The following is a 21,409-nucleotide window of genomic DNA, read 5'->3' on the forward strand; positions in this document are numbered from 1 at the left end:
TTCTCGCAGTGGCCAACCAGATGCCTATGAGAAGTCCGCAAACAGGACCTGAGTGCAAACAGGACCTGAGCGGTGGGCGACCTGCAGCCCAGCGTTAAAAACTGGTTTCAAATCAGTCTTCCTTACTTTCTCACAACAAAGTTTGCACTTGTATTATAAGATCAGAGGTGAAACAGAATGCATCCTCATTTAGCACCTGTGCCCAAAGCCTATGTTGCTTAGTAGTTGTGTTTACTATAGATACGCAAAGCTCTTGATAAAAAGTTGTATTAACACTAGGGATGGGGGAGAAATGTAATCCAGTTTGCATTTAAAGCCAAATCTGCCAAATTCGCACATTTCAAAACAATATAAGAACTGAAACACAGCTAACTTTTGAAATTCACACTTTTCTGAATTTTGCAATGCAGTTCTCCAATCATGCAATGTTTACAAAAATATATATATTAGGGACAACAACATACAAAAAGTATTATATTAGGTCATACCGCCTGCACAAATGTGTACATTAGTCAAAATTTCATATAAATTGTGTTTATTATGAGACGTTCACACTAAAATACTAATGAATTTTCATGACTATTTTTTTAAATAAAAATAATCTGCAAATTGCTGCAAAATGTGGAGCACTGAACTGAATTTAAGACTGGCAAAATAAGAAGCTGAGAGGACCGAAAGTGACAGATCCTTCCACTGACACTAATTATTTCTCTTGGCATCTTACAGCTTTTCATGGAGTTCCATCATGACTTTTAAGGAAGATGTCAGCAAAAACGGAAACCAGTATCAGAAAGAGAGAAAGATGGGCCACAGAAAGAGAGAGATAAGGGGTGACCCCGCACACTTTTGACTCTGACCCTGCCCACCCCAAACAGATTGCCTTGGAGAGAATAAAGTCCTCAACAGAGGAAAAAAGGTTCCTCACCCCTAGTATAGACTCTCGAGGGAGATGTCAGTGAGAATAGGAACCAGCCTACCCTTTTTCACTGGGGCATGGCTCAAGTTTGAAACTACTGAAACTACAATAAAATTCAATTCCATGTACGTGTGCTTAGAAGAGTGTCTGTATGACCTTGAGAGAAGTCAGCTTTTGCCTTTTTGTGCTTGATTTGTCCCTTGCGTGGCTCTACCAGCTGCAATAGATGAAGGCCATGGATAAATCTAACAGTTTTGTGTCCTCTGCAGCTCTTACAGACCGAACAGATAGACGAGTTAAAAGCACAGAGCCGAGCATTTGTAGCGATACACGAATGACAAGAAATGAAACAGAAAGGGAGTCTAATCCTGTAGCAAATCATGATTATAGATTGCCTGCAGACTTCCACAGAGCAGGCGCCAGGCTCATAACTCACTGATCCCTTCTACACAGAAACCAACGATGTTTTAATCTCATTATAGCCCTGTTTATTAAATATGAATCATGCACTGTAAAGTTTGGAAATGAAACTCTTAAAATTGATTGCCTATGAAGAATAAAAGATGAGCTGCACAGCCTGGTTAGTTTCCTTATAGATTTCCCAGTGCCTCATGGGTTACTTTGGAAAGATACTCAAGTGCAGATAAAATAGCCATATCCCCTCACTCTTGGGGAAACTAAAACCGTTAAAGAGATGGTTTTGTTTTCTGTTTATTCTAAGCCCATGCCACAAAAGCTTTTATCTCATTAACTTCAGCAGTTTCAGATCTTATCCATTTATGAATTAGGATTCTTCTACTGTGTTTATTGGTTATGCTCGGTCTGTAAGCTGTGTGTTTCAGGAGACAGAACAGTCAGCAGGGGAAAAAAAGACTGGGCTAACTTGGAACCCATACATTCAAAGCGATTATGGTTTTTGTAAGATGCTAACCTAAGGCTGCGATCCTCAGCCTTGATCCATGCTGCTGGTGAAGGATTAGGATCCAACAGACATCTCCGCCTGATGAATTCCACCGGCCAAGGGCCCTACTCTTATGGAGAGCCCCACAGCAGCCATAGAAAGTGTCATGGAGTAAACAGTACCACCAGGGCTGTTCCCACTCGCAGCAGAGGGCCCCAAAACGGGATGTTACAGCAGCAGCAGGGGTAGAACTGGACTGGCCACGGATCTGCTGAATCCTAAGCCGGTCCAGCCTCCAGATAAAGACCAAATCTGGAACCAACTGCTACACCAAATTGGAGCTGATGCTGTAACAACACCAAAATCTACCACCACCACCCCAAACCCCCACCTCCCAACCTGGCTAGCTGGTCCTGGCAAGGCTGCAGATGCAGCAGAGGATCTTCCACTCCACACCTCTCAGCCCATTATAGGATCCCTCTGCCCCAATGTTTTTAGAATACAGAAGAAAATATGAACGCTACAAACATTCCCAGTAAAACCTGAGCAGTACTGATATCTAAACACAGCAGAGGACCAAAAGCCTTCCTAAATAAAAGAGGGTTTGTTTGTTTACGAACTTTTTTTTAGAGGGAGTCTTAACCAAGCAGGCTTCCCCACAGAGAGAAAGCAGGAACGGGCAGAGAGAGTATAAAGAAACTCTAGCAACTAGGAATGCATAATATATACGCTTTGGAAACCCACTAAACAAAATAAGGCAATGAAGATTTTTTTTCTGAAGCTATGCCTTTCATTTTAATTGAATTGTGTTCTGTTTTTATTGCATTTTAACTTCTTGTTACCTGCCATAGGATCATCTTTGATGAAGAATGAGATAGACATTTTATAAATACAGTAAAAATAAAGTTTCTGTGATGAAGGAGAAATGGCCATAGACATCCTAGAGAAGAGGAATGCCGGAGAAATTATATCATGGAAATACATCAAAGGAGAAAGGCTAAATAGTAAGAATGGATAGCTTGCTTAATCAAGAATTTAGAGTGCTTATCTGCTCCATCCTTTGACCTCAGGAATTCAATCTGTGCCCTAGGCAAAGGTTCTGAGGATCAGTATTCTAAATCCGACCATCCTTGCCTTCTCCTCCTTTCATGGAGATAACTTTTTGCCTAAGGATAAACCTATTTTCAAGGCTCTGGGATACAATTGTAAGGGAACTACATCAACTTTAACTCTCTGTTAGGTCTAAAAGACTTTTAAAAAAGTGTGATGCACAGACAAAATGGAGGATATAGATTGTATATCTTTGTTGAAACCCCACCTTGACAAAGACACTCTCTCAGCTTCAGTTCTAAGTCCCTAAAAAAATTAGAGTGCTGCAGACAGAGGCCTCTCATAGACCGAGAGAGCTGGGCACGAGTGGAATAAGCACTGCACAAAACTTTGTGACCAAAATTATCGCAACACACATGAGGTTTCACCTTAGGAATCAGCAGCTTATCAAATTAAGCAAACGAGCCCTCTTTTTATCAAAGTCATAGATTATAGGGAACTGGTCTGACATTGTGATTCCTGGTGGAACTTCATGTAGTCCAACAGGATGCCTGCAGAAATAATGAGTCATTACAGCTTTCTGTCAAGAACCCTGCATATCTCAGGTAAACAGAGCTACCGCTCAACACAGGTTTTGGAAACAGCCGGTGTTAAATAAGGATGTAATCTGTTCCACCTCTTTCATTATAATAAAAGCATCAACCCTGCTGCGAGCAAGTAGGAAAGACTGATACAGCAGATGTTTTCAAACCAATTTTAACCACTAATTCAAGGTCAAAAGGGGGGGGCACAATTTATAAGCCAGGGTGTACCAGCCAATATCAAACAGTGAATGTCCAATATCTCCACCAAGAATACTGCAAAGAATCATACAAAAGTTAGGCATAAAGAATGGGAATATTCTCTCATCCAGACAGAACTATGTGGGGTTCCACCCAGCCCTTGTCAAAACTGGTGACCCGGGCTGGCTATAAGTGCTCCCAGGTCCTTGCCTAAACAGCAATAGATTTAGCTTTCTATCCTTGCAGTAGTGACATGTAGCAGCTGGAGTGGCAGTGACATACTCCCAGTGGCACCCGGTTCACTGAAAATGAGACAAGGTGGTAGCAAGGTTGAGGGAGCTCTGGGCTGGCCACCAACCCAGAGCCCACCAGCCTCACCAGCCCCTTGCCGGTCTTAGCAAACGTAGCACCACCACTGGGAGGGCCTTGCTGCTACTCCCCCCACCCCATTTTGCCCTATTGTGTTCTTGCTGTTATATTCTTGCTTCTAGCATCCTGCTTTGACATCTGGTTGGCCAGTGTGAGAACAGGATGCTAGACTATAAGGGGCCACTGGACTGATCCAGCAGCCTCTTCTTACATTCTTATGCTTTTATAGCTCTGCATATTTATTTATTTATATTTATTTATTTATTTATTACATTTATATACTGCCCCATAGCCGAAGCTCTCTGGGTGGTTTACAGCAATTAAAAACATTAAAAACAAATATACAAATTTTAAAACACAAAAAACAATTTAAAAACACAATTTAATTTTTTTTAAACACAATTTAAAAACACATTTACAAAGAACTTGGATTTTCCAAGTGTTCCATAAATCCTGCCCAACTCTGTACTCTACATTAACAAGGTGTCAAGTCTCTGGTTATCTTCAGATTTTGTAAAAATATAAACAGACAGATGCCTGGTGGAACATCTGCAGTGCCAAGTGTGTATATAATCCAAATTAATAAGTAATGTCTATCTCTGGATGAAATACCTCAGGCTCCCATTTTTATGTCTTTGCTTTTCTACATTACCCAAGGGATTTTTGTTCCAGGTGGTGTCAGTAGCGGTGGGATACGAACAACAGAGAATCCAGATACGAACCAAAGAGAGTCCCAAAGACATGTGGTGACAAAGGAGACTACGTCACAGGTGTTGGCTGTAGCAGTGAGATACGAATACTAGACAATCCCTAATAGTTGTGTGGCAAACAGAAATAACAAAACAAGATTTCTTGTGAGAGTGACTGGCAAAGAGTGTGTGGCAAAGAGTGAGTGAACTCAAACACCATGGCTGAATACATAAAAATGAAAAGAGAGGAGCTGGTGGAGAAGTGCATAACATTCAATTTACCTCATGAGGGTAAAGGGGTAGATGAATTGAGGGTAGCACTTATAGGATTTGCAACTGCCCAGCAAAAACAACCTGTCAGAGAAGAGACCCCAGAAGGATATTTAAGCAATCCCGCTTATATAGAGTACTTGAGAGAGAAGTTGAGGATGGAAGGTGCAGAGAAGGAAAAACAGAGTTGGAAGCTGAGAGATTGAGGATGGAGGCTGAGGAAAAAGATAAACAGCGGGAGTTGGAAGCTGAGAGATTGAGGATGGAAGGTGCAGAGAAGGAAAAACAGAGGGAGTTGGAAATTGAGAGAATGAGATTGGGGTTTGAGAGAGTTGTTTGCCAGGAGAGTGTGAAGAAGGAGGGAGGTGGAGTTCGGATTAGTATTGAGTAAAACCATATGCTTATGTGCCTTAAGAAGAAATCTTGTTAATCTTGTTAGCTTTGTTATCTTTAATAAATACTTAATTTGGTTTACCAAAGGCCTGATCCTTGGCTGGGGTTTCACAGACCAGAAGGGAGGGTAAGGTAATGACCAAGGCTGAAGGGGAACTGTAACAAATGGTGGCAGCGGTGAAGAGAATAACAATACCAGTATTCAGAGTCTCTGGGAATACTAGTATTGGGACGTGACTGGTGGTTGCCTAGCAGGGGGATCTGTTGAGATCTGTGCTAGAGCGGGGAGAGAAATCATAAGAAAGAGCGGTCCGGACTGGTGGAGTCCCTGGTGGTGCCTAGAGACAGGCAGTAACCACGAGCAGGTAGGAACTCTGTCCCTGATGCTGTTGAGATTCACTACATTCACATTACAACTCTGACTAGACTGTCCACAATCCTTTGTCTCAAAACATTATACTGTTCCCAGAACATAACATTTTTTGCTGGAGAAGACTAAAGGCCTATGTAGAGACCAGCATTCTGTTTCCTACAGTGGACATAACACAGGAAGAGCCCTGCTGGATCAGACCATAGACCCATCTAGTCTAGACTCCTGTTATTAGAGAAGCTAACCAGTTGCCCATGGGAAGCTCCCAAGGAGCACCTGAGCACCACAGCACTCTCCCAATTTGTGGTTCCCAGGAATGGTAATCAGAGCCACACCACCTTCAATACTGGGCATAGTACACAACTGTCACAGATAGTCCTCCATGAATTTGTCTAAACCCCCTTTAAAGCCATCCACGTTGGTAGCCATTATTTTATCCTGGAGTAAGTGGTCCACCGGATGGCTGTGGGATCCCAGAAGCAGACGCTGAGGGCAAAACGTTTCTCCCACTTTTATTCCCTAGCAACTGGGCAACATACTCTTCCACATCAAAAATTGTAGACTTGCTATAATTAAGGGTATGGAATTGGTATCATTTAAACATGAACAACACAGGTCTCTGTGATAGCAGCAGCAGAGATGAACAAGAAATTTAAACATCTCTTGTGAAGATTGAGCTACATATTGAAAACCCTTAACACTAAGCTGCATGTTTCACTTGACTATGCATACACACCCTGAATTTTACAATCCAGATCATACTTACTTGTCCATGCCACGTTGTTCAGGATCCTCTGCAGCTGGACTGCATTTATTTCAGGATACTAAAGCAAGACAAAATAATAGAAAATCCAAGCTTTGCATGTTTTCAATTCTACATAGTCAAATGACCATATTTTTAATGTAGGTATCACAGGGAAATCTGGGCTTTGAAATATCAGTCATATCAGCTGTGAAAGACAAAGCATTTTCTTCAGAAGCAAACAGTGCCTATCATCAGGGAAGGATATTCACCTATAAGCTTATCATGGGGACCACTACCTGTATGTGAACCTTGCTCTTGGTTTTATTACCTTGTACCTTCCTCCTTCCTTTTATTAGGCAATGAGCTGGTCTATCGTATCCTGTTTGAACATACATGGATCTGCCTTATGCCAAGTCAAACCTTTGGTCCATCTAGCACAGTGCATTCTATAAAGGACTATAAAGTAAAGTGGCTCTCCAAGGTTTCAGACAAGAGTCCTTTCCAGCCCTACCTGGAGATGCCAGGGATTGAACCTGGCACCTTCTGAACTACCCTAAATGTTATCTTGGGTCCAGTGACTGCATTCACATCGTTTTAAAAGCTACAATTATACAGTGGGGAAGAACTGTAAATCTTACAGCACCTCGGTGATTATACGCTCAAACAATTAATTAGCAACAGTGCTTCTTTCCTCTAATCAGTAACCACACTCCAACAAATGAATGGCCCCAAGCACAGCCAAAATTTCTCCATTTTTCTACTGTGTAAGTTTTTGGTCAGGTTTCTGTTGCTTTCTGTTGCTAAGGGTGAAATGTCACATTCAGAAGAAGTCTTCCTCAGGTAGGTGAATCACATGCTTGAATGTTCGCAACTGTTAAAACAAGTGCCTGCACATAAAAAAAGATTCTGCACATCATGACAGGGAAAGAAAGATCACTCTATTTCTGGTTCAAGTCAATTCAAACATGTTCATTCATAAGTCCGTTCTATCCAGCTTCCTCATTAAATCTGTCCTCTTAAAAAAAAAAAGGTACGAACATTTGTATTTAAACACTATTTTATCTCAATGTATGCATTTCTAAACTATTTTATCCTAGAATATACACACACACTCTGCATTTTGGTTTGGGGCTTTTAAGCTAAGAACTGTATTTCAGGATTCAGAGAAGTACAAAATCTGAAAGATAAATTACATTCCAATACATATATTAATCCAGGAGATGCAAATTAGGGAAGCTTGCTTAAAAATGCAGGCCATTGATCCCTGTTTGATTCCTACATCATGAAGAAACCTAAGCTGGAACCCTTCTCTGTTGCATGGCAACTTTCTTGATGCTGGTAAGCAGTCAGACACATGATTCACCATTTGCATTTGGTTGTAACCCATGGTTCTTCTGAACCTGTAGACCAGCTATAATGGAGAGATTGTTCTATATGCACTGTGTAATGGATTGCCATCAGCATGCGTTCCAAAACATAGGCTTTTCTTTTTTAAAAAACCTACAATACTTTCACCAAAACTAACAAAAACAGGGCAGTTAGATTTTTCCCTTTAGTAGACCATGTATGCAGACTTACCTGATCAAAATACTTAGCGAAGAAATCCTCCCAACCTTCATGTTTGTCAACTATTTCCTGCAGACAACAACAAAATCAGAACTGACTTACAGAAACAGAATGGAACTGCTATAACTTGTGGTATATTTTTTATTTAACAAAATTTATATACTGCTTGATTAAAAATGATCAATGAAACAATTAAAAACAAGTAATTAAACGTTTTAAAACAATTAAAACAGTAACTAAAAAAAATAAAACATATCCACATCTATGTGTCTGGATGGGCTTGCCTACACAAAAAAGTTTTAAGCAGGCACTGAAAGGAATACAGTGAAAGTGCCTACCTGATGTCAATAGGCAGGGAGTTCCAAAGTGTAGGTGCTGCCATATATTAAAGAATTTCTTTTACAAATGTGGATCAAGTATTATGTGGCACCTGTAACAGTGCCTGTTCACAGATCGAAGCGCTCAAGCAGGCACATATAGGGTAAGGCAATCCCATATGTAAACTGGTCCCAAGCTGTTAAGGGTTTTATATTCCAGTAGTTACACCTTGAACTTGACCCGGTAACAAATTGGCAACCAGTGCAGATCTCCGAACAGAGGCGTTACATACTGACAAAGTCTCACTCCCATCAGCAATCTGACTGCAGCATTCTGCACTAATTGCATTTTCCGGGTCAAGTGCAAGGGAAGCCCCACATAGAGAGTACTGCAGTTGGGCCTCCAGTGATGGAGTGGATCCAGAAGTACTCTCAGAATTCATACCTGCTCCTTCTGGGGGAGTGCAATCCTGTCCACGGCAGGTGAATTTCTGAGACATGGGAACCACTTACTGACAGTGCTGCCATCTTGTCAGGATTCAAGCTCTGCTTATTTTCCTTCATCCATCCCGTCTACTCTCTAGACTCAGTCCTGTAGGTAGGACTGGAACCACCGTAATATGGTAGCCCCAATTCCCACTCCATAGAGCTAGTCCAGGAGGATATCATGGTCAATGGTACTGAACGCTGCCAAGAGATCAAGAAGCAGGAGCGAGGTTGCGCTCCCCCTGTCCTACTCTCTGTAAAGGTCATCAGGGCAACCAAGGCTGACTCAGTCCCAGGGCCAGACCTGAACCCAGATTGGAATGGATCTAAGTAATCCATGTCATCCAAGAATGACAAAGTATATGTAAAGGATTGCAATGTATCAGCAGGCCAAGCCACCAGCCCCACAGAGGTTTAGTGACAAGAGAACAGCTGCCAAGCAAGCTTATCACAGAAAAGCGGACTCTCCCTAATCTGGCAATGGAAACCCACATGCTAAGGGAGTAAAGATTTCAGCATGCAGCTTCTTTTTGATATATCAAGAACTACATACACAGACTTGGGGACCATCTGCACTATACATTTAAAGCAGTGTCATACCACTTTAAACAGGAATGGCTTCTCCCAAAGAATAGTGGGAACTGTAGTTTGTTAAGGGTGCTGAGAGCTGTTTGGAGAACCTGATTCACTTCATAGAGCTACAATTCTCAGATTTCCCTGGGAAGAGGAGCTGACTGTTAAACCACTCTGGAAATTGTCACTCTGTGAGGGGAATAGAGGGCCTCCTAATAATTCTCAGCACCCTTAAACTACAGTTCCCAAGATAATTTGGGAGATTGCACTACACATTGAAATTAGTGTTATTCCACTTTAAACAGCCATGGCTTCCCGCATAGAATTCTGGGAACTATTGTTTGTTAAGGGTGCTGAGAATTATTAGGAGAACCCCTATTCCCCTCATAGAGCTGCGGTTTCTAGAGTGATACTGCTTTAAATGTATAGTGCAGATGGGGCTTGAATGTGAACATACTTCTGGATGTGCATCCCTGATTAGAAAGATCTGCTGCAGCCTCGCCAGCTTAGTGAGTAGCAGCAGCAGCAGGAGAATGGCTAGTGAGACAAGCAAGCACTGGTCCTGGGAGGACACCAATTTGCTGTCCTCCCTGCACCCACCACAACTGTCTCAGCTTGCCCAATGCAAGCGCCAGCCCTGATTTTCTTTCTTGGTCAGGCTCCATCAGCTGAACCCCAAACAATGCATGAAATTAGGATTTTTTTGCCCCAATGTGCATCACTTTCTATTTACTTACATTTAACCTCATTTGCCATTTTCATGCCCATTCAACCCAGTTTGAAGAGATCCTTTTGGTTTGAGCTCTTTGCAATTTTCTTTTTTTTTAAGTCACCATGAATAATTATTTGGTGTTGTCATCAAACTTGGCTACCTCACCCTATGCAATGAGGATGCAAATCCACGTTCCCACCTGACCGTGTCACACCTGATTATTTCAGGATAGCGCCAAAATTCTTTTAGATTTTGCTGAAATAGTTTCATCATCAGGTCTGCTTAAGAGTTAGCACAGGATAGTCACAGTAGCAAGCTTCCTGGGGCCCACCAAGATGTAAAGAGTGATCTAAACAACATGCAGGGCACAAAGCAACCTTTCTTGACATCGAAAGCGAAGCCTTCCTCTCCTGCCTTTCTTTCATCAACATTATAGCTGAAGAAGCAACACTATGCACGCTTAACCTAGAAGAAAAGTCCCATGAGGTTTACTTATAAATTGGCATGTATAGGATTGCACTGTTACCTAGCTACCATGGGGGGGGATTTTTTCCATAATCATCAAAAGGATAAAGGGGGGTAATACAGTGGGTGATTTTCATTGTGCATTACATTAGTGCATCCCTCCTGACAGAGGGCTGAGCTATATTGCTTTATCAGTGTCTCACTGTAAATATTTATCATGAATTACCAATATACCACTTTTAATTTACTGCATGTCTTAAAAATTCTGTAAAATTTACAGAATTCATCCTCACAACAACCACCTTGCAAGTTAAGCAATATCCTTGAATTTGGCTTCTGAGATCAGAGTCCCCATTTAGTAACCATTGGAATACACTGTCAGTGTCAGCTGTCATTCCCAAAATACCTTAAGATTCTTCCAGATCCACATGGAGATAGGCTTAAGAATTTGCAAACAATATGTCACCTTTTTCCTGGCATGCTGAATACCAGCTGTCAGGGATCCATTCAAAGGGAATATTCACTGCACGTAAGTGATGTGCATTATCACATTAAAAAGCAAAGTGAGGTACACCTCTTCTCCCCTGTGCCACCCTTTTAAAAGCACACAGCAGGAATCACCTACATTGCATATATATTTTCAAATTTACATCCTGCCATTCAGGCCCCTAGGTGAAGCTAGCCAACAATAAAAATCTATTTGCAAGCTCAGCCCGCCATACGCAACTGATTGGTTCACCCACTATGGAAACTCTGCTGATGTGAGAAGAATAACAGAGAGAAGAAGCGATATAAAACAAAGAAGCCAAATGGTGTAGTAGCTCACCTTTGAGAGGACACAGCTTGAATCTCCACCCAATTCACTAAAACAAAAAAAAATAAAAAGGACAATGAGGCAGTGTAGATTGCACAAAGGCAAGCCAAGGCAGAAATGTCGCTCTTTTCAATAGTGGTTTGTCTGGGTCATGCTCTTCTCACAAAAATTGGCTCTACAACAAGCTGATGCTGAAATAGCTATGAAGTAATCTGCTTTTCCAAAGTTGATAGCCTTGTAGCTGTTCTTCAGCCTTGGTTCCCCAGATGTTGTTGGACTACAACTCCCATCATGCCCAGCCAGCTTAGCCAATGGTCAGAGAGGATGGGAGTTGTTGTCTAACAACACCTGGAGATCCAAGGTTGAAGAACATAGCACACTGTGGTCTCTAGGCTGAAATGAAGGCTTATGATTACATGACCTTGCCCTGCAGTCCAATAAAAGTGGTGCTGCTTGACCGGTGGTGGCTGGGAACGAAACCTTGGCAAAGTATTACTGCTCAATATTATTTTTGTCAGACAAAATGCCCAGGCTTTTTGGAGCTGATGAGTCATTTTAGATTGGATTGTGCCCCCCTTCTGCTCTACCGTCATCTTTGTGGTGTTTTAATTATAATTTTAAGTAATGTTTTAATATTATTTAATTTGTTTTATTGACTATATGCAACCCATCTTGGGATCTTGCAATGAAGAGTGGGTAACAAACTCATAAAAACAATAAATAAAAACAAATAGTTTTAATTGTTAGACTCTCCCCACTCCTAGAGTTCCCTGTTCTCACCTGGGAGCACCCACAATCATTCCTAGCCCCCTGGCAAAATTGCACACTCCCCACCCCCTCGATGATTGCAGCGAAGAAGACAGAAGCACTTACTGAAGGCTATGCTTCCTGGAGAAGACCCGCAGGATGAACTCTGACTCCTGTTGGGGTTCTGAGGTAGAGGGGACAATGACATAGGCCCCAGGGGGTAGCCGGAAGTCCTGAGTTACTTCACGGTCATTCACAAAGAATGATCTATTCAGAGGCATGTTCCAGGCAAAGAAGGCAGGGGGCAATCTTCTATTAATGTCATAGTACTGGAAAGAAAAAGGAAAAACTTACAAAAAGCTTACAAAGTTTTGGGATTTTCTTTTATTTTAAACTCATGTAAATAGTCCTGCGGAGAGGAAAATGCCCTATTTTCCTGCCCTATAATGGGCCACATCTGCACTATACATTTAAAGCATTCTTATACCACTTTATCAGTCATGGCTTTCCCCAAAGAATCCTGGGAATTAAGGATGGTGAGAGTTATTTAAAAGGCCTGTGAGGGTCTCCTAACAACTATGCCATCTGAGTCTATCTCTGGCTTTAAATCTGTGTTCAGCTGCAGTGAGTTCTCTTTTTGTGGTATTTATGTCACAATTGATTTTATGGTTTAATGTTTTATTTTGTATTAAAACAGTTTCTGCTTTGATTGTAAGCAGATTGTGTATATTCTTGGGCACTCATTCTGCGCACAGACTGGGGGTGAGAGTGGGTCTTGAAAGAGACCTGGTGATCATTCTACACAATGCCTTTATTAGAAAAGTTATACTCAATCCACAAGAAATGATCAGTGGCCAAATATTTCCTAAATCGATACATACTCCCCCAGTATTCATGACATCCTTAAATCCAAGGATACAAGTCATAAACTGCTCAGGAAACAGCCTCACTGATTTCAATGGGACTCATTTCTGCATAAGTATTCTTAGAATTACAGATGTAGTCTCGCTTTGACAACCCCATCATTCCATTATGACGTGATGATGAAGGCAAAAAATGTACTTTTAATAGGCATCTCCCATTGAATACGAGAATGCCAAGCATGGAGATGGTCAGTAACTGCATTGGCTAAGAACACTGGAGCCTCCCTGGTCTGGCCATCCCTCAAAATGGCTCTGACATTTTGCTCTCCAGTGGACTTTGTGGCCCACTAGAGCAGTTGCAGAAATACTTTTGCTCTCTCTTTGGTTGTATTTCTCTCCTGCTAATGCAGTAATCTGTCATCTCCTAAGAGGGTGGGGTTGCACAGTAGAATGCCTGATATATTAAATGCCAGGGTTTTATGCCTCAGTCAATGCTGTGATTCATTGTATTTCCAATGTTAAAACTGCTCTTGGTTTTGTACTTCACTATATTAATCTTGGTGTTCAATACACATCTGAAATTTACTTCTAAGCAATCTTCAGCTCTAATCTTGAACAAGCCTGAATGTAACAGTGCTGTCTCCCAATTGGTCCACAGCTCCAGACAAGAGACAGATCGGGTTGGATTCACTGCTGCATCCAAGAAGACCCAACCAAACTGCTGGTCCGGTGCCTTTAGGAACTATGGGTAGATGCCAGATACCTGCCCCAATGCTGTGAAGCCAGACAGACTGGGCTTCAAAGCACAACAGTATCTGAGATGATATGCAGTTAAATACATGAGTCACAAAATGATGTGAGGGATTCTGTGCCTAAATTACAAAGCTGAAATGAAATTTCAGGACATTTTGAAATTTGCCAAAGTTCAAATTTGTAATTTAGCCTCATAATTTCAAAGAACATGAGTGTTTTTGAGACTGGCTAGGCAATGTATCAATTTCCATTAAGCTATCCTTTATCAAGTAGCCAACTAGTAAATGACAATTACATGTCAGCTTTCAAATATTGTTCAACTATCAGATACTGAAATCAAACATCACAGTCAAATATCAAATATGGGATGTCAAATGCTGGGTTTGAATAATGAATATTTGGCAAAAAATTTTAGTAGCTATTCAAATTCCATATAGAAAAATTGATGTCGCTTATTCCTGTCACCATCTAACACTGTGTACTTCAGATATCCATGTCACGGATTCACTGGGGAAAGTACTTAATTTTCTAAAATGGTGGACATTGAGACTTTCATCCCACTTTTTGGGTGGTGGTGAGGTTGCGAGTCCCTCAGTTATAAATCAAACATTGTTTTGGAAATCCTGGGTGGAATCCAATTTTTCCATTCCATGTCTAGAAAGACTAATGGGAGAATGAGATTTTCGCTTATTCCCTCCACCATTCCTAAATCTCCACTGGAGAGTTGAGAGAACCTCCAGAACAATGTGGCATGGGAAACTACAGAGAGGGAGGGGAAATCTGCAAAAATCACTCCTTTTTTAAATGGAGGTCTCCACTAGACCAGCAACTGGAAGAACTTTGGTACACAAAAGGGCACCATCGGATACATCCCACTATCTTCTTTATAGTCCCTATTTTATTAAAAAGTATGATTCTGGGTAATCCTGATCATCCACTTCTGGATACCTGTCACTGTGACTTAGTGTCCTAACTGCTATACCTATTTTTCACTTTTGTTTGGGCTGGCTGGGTTTCCATAAAATCATAGGCCAGAGGTAGCCAATGTGGTGTGCTCCAGCTATTGTTGAACTACAACTCACATTGTCTCTGACCAATGGCTATGCTGGCCATGGCTGATGCAAGCTGGGAGTCCAACAACATCAGGAAGGTACCATGTTGGCTTGGGCCTATAGTTTCTCTAATGATCTGGTCCTATTTTCCTGATGTAACTAGAAGCAGAGGAGGAGTCCCAGTTGGTACTTTGAACTCTGATGCAAATGGGCCAAGAACAAGATAGTAGGGGATGTACCAGCTCCAATAATGCTCCAAATTGTGCCACTGCTTGTTCCTTTCTGCCATTTGCATCTCATGGCTCAAGTACATAGCAGCATATAGACAGTGCACTGCCAATTCTTGGTTTAATGTCCTAGGAAAAACACCCCCAAAGGCAGCTCCTTCTTCCCTGACATACATTTGCTTAGATTTGGCGGGGGGGGGAATAGTTGTGACAAAAGAGCTTAGAAACATCATTTAAATGCTGGTTACATCCAATGGACAAACAAAAAAATTGCTTGTATCGATTTAGTGGCATCTGCAAATAATTCCCAAGAATGAGGCAAAAAAAAGTGAGTGAAGTTATAATTTGTGGGGCCTAAAAAAGAAATAGAATAAAACCATTTTTCACTCAGCCCTGTCTCCTGCTTCTGGGCACAACTCAGGCACACCACCATTAATGCTTAATTAAGCCATAAAAATGCATTATCTTGAAATGCAGAGAGTTGCAACAGCATTAACACTTTTTTTTAATGCCTTAAGAAGCTTCTCTAAAATAGGCGACAAAGAAAATGGAACATGCTAACTTTGAAGGGAATTTTGAACACCATGTCCAAACACTCACATATGAACAGAAATTAAAGTTCTGCAGAAACAGAAAACATCAAGATTTTAGGATTTCCCGATACCCTGGATACAGGATTTCAGTAATAGTTACTTCCCAGCCAGAATGGTTGGGATCACAATCCGAACCCGATTTCAGTGCTTGTAAGCCGGTGTGGCTACACACAAATCTCCAAGCGGGGCAACAGGCACAAGGGCACTAGCATATGGAAGCAGTCAGAGCTGCACAATTTGTGCATCTCATAAGCAATGCCCATTTGCACCAAGTCTGTGATGCTGGCACATTCCACCTCATAAGAACAGGTGAAGAAGAGACCTGCTAGATCAAGCCAAAGGCCCATCTAACCCAGCCCCCGATCTCACAGTGGACAGCCAGATGCCCATGGGAAGCCCTCAGGCAGGACCCGAGTGCAACATATGCTCAAAGCTTTTGGAAAGGCTGTTCTAACGAAGATTGAAAACATCATCAAAATCTTCCTAGAGACCCAGTAGTGATATTATTGGGGTATCTTAAGGATACAGTACTAGAGGAGAGTGTACAAACGACAACTGATTTGTTAACTGCAACTAAAACAGTGATATGTCAAAATTGGAAATGCCCTGCTCCAACTTCCATTGATTCCTGGCTAAGTAGTTTGTAACATGTGGCTTATATTATGAAACTGGCTACATAAGAATGTAAGAACAGCCTGCTGGATCAGGCCAGTGGCCCATCTAATCTAACATCCCACTCTCACACTGGACAACCAGATTTATTCATTACATTAAAATTTATTTATTATTTCTTAAATTTATATATCACATCCTTCCTCACAGAAGGAGAGCAGGATGGCAGATGCCCGTGGGAAGCCCACAAGTAGGACCTGAGCACAAGAGCACTCTGCCCTCCAACAACACTCTCCCCACATATGATTCCCAGCTTGTAGGGAGATAGCCACAGTTGCTTGGTAGCAACACATTTCAGTCGTTTGGCACAAATACCATTTCAAGTATCCAACGTTCCCAACTATAAACATTCAAAATTTAACTACACTCAAATTGCATTCCATTCAAAATTTCAGTTATGGCAAACTTTTATTGTTTTTATTGTTTTATTTTATGTACAGTGCCATATGTACCTGATGGCACTATATCATCATCATCATCATCATCATCACATTGAAGTTGCAGATGTTCTTTCCTACTCTATTTGAGGGGGGAAAGATCAAGGAAGAGAATGCAAGAATAGGGTGCCATTACATGAATAAGTAGTTTAGGACTGTACATACCTCTGGGCCCACCTAGAAAGAAAGAGAGAATAGGTATCAGCCAAAGAATTCGAAGTCATTTAAATGTTTAAATCTTACATTTGATTAACTAAGGACCATCAGTCATAAGTGCTCTGAGTTTCCCATTTTAACACTTCCCTCTTTGTGCAGGTAGGGTTGCTGAAGTCTAGGTTACCATTAGGGTGGCCAGTTGAAAAGGAAGACATGCTTCCTGGAGAAGACCCACAAGACATGCTCTGACTCCTGGTAGAGTTCTGGGGTGGAGGGGGCAATGACGTAAGTTCCAGGGGCTGAGTCACTTCAGCAGCTACACGTAGTGAAATGTGTTCTTCGCAGCTATTAAAAGTGCAGGAGTCCTATGCTTTTTCTCACGAGGCCATATTAACTGCCATCAAAATCCTCAGCACTTTTTGTTTTCATTTTATGCAGGTGAATGAGCTGAAGATGGAGCCAAGGCTGTGCATTTGTGCACATAGTGTTACCATCTACAGCTGGGGTGTGGCACCTCTGACTGTCCAGACGCTATTGGACTCCAGCTCCCATCAACTCCAGTCAACATAGCCAATGGTCAAGGATGATAGAACTTGTAATAGTCTAACAATATCTGGAGGGCCACAGGTTCCCCATCCCTGATCTGCAGGAGACTACTGAGGCAGGATAGAACCCTGTTCAAAACTAGGACAGAGGGCATTATTTGTGCCTACATGGAACTTGGTGTTGCGTGTCGCCCAGTTCTTTTCCTTGTTTCTTTTACCTCTTCTACACAGCCTCTCCTCACACTCACTGAATAACCAACTCTAAAACTAAAGAAAGTCCAGGCTCCCACTGGACCCCCATTGGTGGGCCAGGGTCCCTCCCTGTTTGTATTAAGGAAGAGGAAGCCGCATCTGCTTGATATTCTCATTTGATTTGGAGGACGCTCCTTAGCTTCTTACAAGGAACTTCTTAGACTCTTTAGGGCAGGGGTAACGAGCCTGGGATCCTCCAGATGTTATTATTAAATTTATATCCCACACTTCCTCCCTGAGTAGCAAACAACAAGCAACAAAACAATAAAAACATCTTAAAAGTATCTTTAAAACATCTGAAGATGTTGCTGGACTACAACTCCCATCATCCCTGGCCATTGGCCATGCTGTCTGGGGCTGATGGGATCTGAAGTCCAACAACATCTGGAGGGTATCACATTGGCTACCTCTGGCTTAGGGCAATCCATCCCAACAACAAAAGACAAGAAGATTCTACCTACTTTATAAACAGAGAGGCCTATGTGTAGATGTGGCATCCGATTCCGGTGTTTGTTGTTGTGCTTTTGAATCAGAGACACCAAGACACTGCACGAATATAAGGACCTTTTGCTCCCATTGCCTTGCAGAACTTTCAGCAAGTATTGGGGATTCATCCAAAATGTACCTAAGGCATGAGACAGCAAACATGAGCCTCTATTCCCAAGAAAGCATGACTCAGTACTTTGTCACAGGGCTTACCAACAGAGACCACTTGTAGTAGCACAGTTAAAAGCAGGACAAGTCAGGAGTGGGGAACCTTTTTCAATCTGAGGGCCACATGGCCTCATGGGCAACCTTCTGAGGGCCACATGCCAGAGATGGCTGGAGCCAGAGGCATAAAGTGGGTGGGGCAAGGGATACGACTCTTACTGTGCAGTAGGCTACATTCCAGCCCCACAAAAATCAAAGGGTTATAAACAGAGGGAGGGAGGGCTCTCTCCATCCTACAGCCAGACAAAAACACTCAAGGAAGGTGCAGAGCAGTGAAGGTAAGAGGCCTAGCCTAAGGAGATGAGTGTACCTTAGGGAGGGGTGTGTGGCCTAGGAACAGTCTTGAGGGCCATACAGAAGGGCTTGGAAAGCCACATTTGGCGTCCTGGCCTGAGGTTCCCCACCCTTTGGATAAATGCTACCAAACAAACAAAAAGCACACATTCCAATCATCTATAAGGGGCTTTACTGATCTGGGTAAAAATAAGAAAAATATACAGCCATACACATTATAATACATGAAGGTCTTCCTTAGCATTTTTATACATTTTTATTTTTACATAATTTTCCTAATATAGGACCCAATCCAGTTAGAACCTTGCATGCACTTTAGGTACGTGCAGGTGTCCCATTAAATGCCCACAGCGGTCAGGAACTCTCATTGGTGGAGCAGTGGATGGAGGAGGGAAGCTGGAGGATGTGAATAGTGACTACATTGCCCCCATAGATTATTTTTAAAGGGTTAGGGCAAAGGTTAGGAGTCTCTGGCCCACAGACTTAATTAGGCCTATCATGGGTCCCAATTGCGCATGTGAGGCCATTTCCTACAAACCATGCCCACCTTCCCTACACCTAACATTATGTATGATGTCAGGGGTGGAGCAGGTTGGATGCAGCTACAAAGGAACACATGGGATCTTAAAGCCAATTCCTGATTGTTCTTTTGCAAGTGGGGCTCCCTGTCAGCTGACCTGCATTGACAGGGGCCCCACTGAGATTGGCTGCTCCAGGAAATTCTCCACTGGGAATCCAAATCGCTTCCATCAAATGGAGAATTTTTTCCTCTGCAGAGGAAACAGACTTCAGATGGGTTCCCTATAACTGCCAATCAACTGATTGACAGTTATAGTGACCTCCTTTGCATATTGTCAGGTGTCCATCACCTGACTTCATTATGATGTGAATGATAACTGACAGATGCACAGTCCCATGAGGAGCTGGAGAAATAGGAATCTGGCCTGCTGACCAGATCCAGTTCTCCACTCCTGGATTAGGGCATGATCTGGCAAAACATAAGCATTTCTAAATCCAATGATTTCAAGTAAGGACAGGTTAAGATGAACTTTATCATTGGAATTAGATTAGATTTAGAAAGACTTAATTTGGATGGGCTCTTATAGGGTCTCACTTTGACCTATACCTAATTCTAGATATTTCCAGAGGAGGGGGGGAATGTATTATTGGGATTAGTCTGTTGAAAGAAATATCACTTTCTCAGTGATAATAAAAATGGCTTAAATCCTCAGTTGCCCCTCCCTGAACAGAAGGACCCCTTTCATTTACAGAAGGGCCTTTGATCCAGAGAAGGCATCCACTGGCAATTCCGCCTTCTCCCTGCATGCCACCTCCTCTGCTGTACCAAAAAGTCCCCCAATTCTCAAAATCGGAGAAGGGGGTCACAGGGGGCTGCAGGTAGATGCAGACAAACCGGAACAGGTTCACAGAGGAGGGCAACAAGGATGACGAGGAGACTGGAAACAAAGCCCTATGAGGAGAGACTGAAAGAACTGGGCATGTTTAGCCTGGAGAAGAGAAGACTGAGGGGAGATGTAATAGCACTCTTCAAGTACATGAAAGGTTGTCACATAGAGGAGGGCCAGGATCTCTTCTTGATCGTCCCAGAGTGCAGGACATGGAATAATGGGCTCAAGTTGCAGGAAGCCAGATTTCAACTGGACATCAGGAAAAACTTCCTAACTGTTAGAGCCATACGACAATGGAATCAATTATCTAGAGAGGTAGTGGGCTCTCCGACACTGGCTGCATTCAAGAGGCAGCTGGACAGCCATCTGCCGGGAATGCTTTGATTTGGATTCCTGCATTGCGCAGAGGGTTGGACTTGATGGTCTTATAGGCCCCTTCCAACTCTACTATTCTATGATTCTAGGTGGGATCGGCAAAAATGGCCTCCTTTGAGCATCCCAGGAGTGGAGTTCACAATGACAGGAACATTGGAAGCCACCTCACATACAGTCAGACCACTGGTCCATCTAGCTCCATATTGTCCTCACTGACTGGCAGCAGTTCCCCAGGGTTTCAGGCATGGGTCTCTTCCAGGCTTACCTGAAGATGCCAGGGACCCTCTGCATGCTAAGCAGATGTCCTACAACTAAGCTACGCCCCTTCCTCTAACTAGGATGATTTGCAATACTTTAGGCATCTTGGAGGTGTTTTATATACATTATTGCAGCAAAGTCATTTTTAAAAAACTTATTATACCAATAGATTCTTTTCAAAATTGATGTTCCGATGGAGTCCCCAACCAAGTCTCACCTTTATGGGTTTTCATCCTGCCACCCGCTGTGCTTCCTTTGACCCATTTGCCAAACTGCATAGAGCACGTCCACTTTTTCCCATCTTCCTGACTCATGAGATCGGGAGTTAATTTACAGATCATCAGACCCACAAAATAGGTTTTAAAATCTTGCACAGACATCCTATGATAAAGGAACCAAAAAAGACACGGAGTCAAAAATCGAGCCTGGATTATAGGACTGAAAGGAAAAGAGAATCCTGGAAAACAAGAGCCTGTTTTGCTTGTTTTCATGATTGTGTACTGCCTTCAAGTCAATTCTGACTTATGGTGACCCTATGAATAGGGTTTTCATGAGGCTGAGAGACAGTGACTGGCCCAAGGTCACCCAATGAGCTTCATGGCTATGTGGGGATTCAAACCCTGGTCTCCCAGGTCATAGTCCAACAC

At 42.3% G+C, this 21,409-nt stretch overlaps 1 protein-coding gene across 1 annotated transcript in view; it reads right to left on the reverse strand.

Annotated features, from left to right (window-relative positions):
* The window catches only part of CAPN14 (calpain 14), an 81,235-nt gene that overhangs the window by 14,244 nt on the left and 45,582 nt on the right, over positions 1-21,409 (reverse strand). Inside the window, exons 11-17 of the mRNA XM_061626119.1 lie at positions 20,980-21,143; positions 18,024-18,340; positions 16,928-16,939; positions 12,292-12,494; positions 11,431-11,467; positions 8,064-8,120; positions 6,507-6,564 (exon numbers count right to left, since the gene is read on the reverse strand). Coding sequence (XP_061482103.1) covers positions 6,507-6,564; positions 8,064-8,120; positions 11,431-11,467; positions 12,292-12,494; positions 16,928-16,939; positions 18,024-18,340; positions 20,980-21,143 — 848 coding nt within the window. The remainder of the gene's footprint in view (positions 1-6,506; positions 6,565-8,063; positions 8,121-11,430; positions 11,468-12,291; positions 12,495-16,927; positions 16,940-18,023; positions 18,341-20,979; positions 21,144-21,409) is intronic.

This window comes from Rhineura floridana, chromosome 4 (genome assembly GCF_030035675.1).
Source record: "Rhineura floridana isolate rRhiFlo1 chromosome 4, rRhiFlo1.hap2, whole genome shotgun sequence".
NCBI lineage: Eukaryota > Metazoa > Chordata > Lepidosauria > Squamata > Rhineuridae > Rhineura > Rhineura floridana.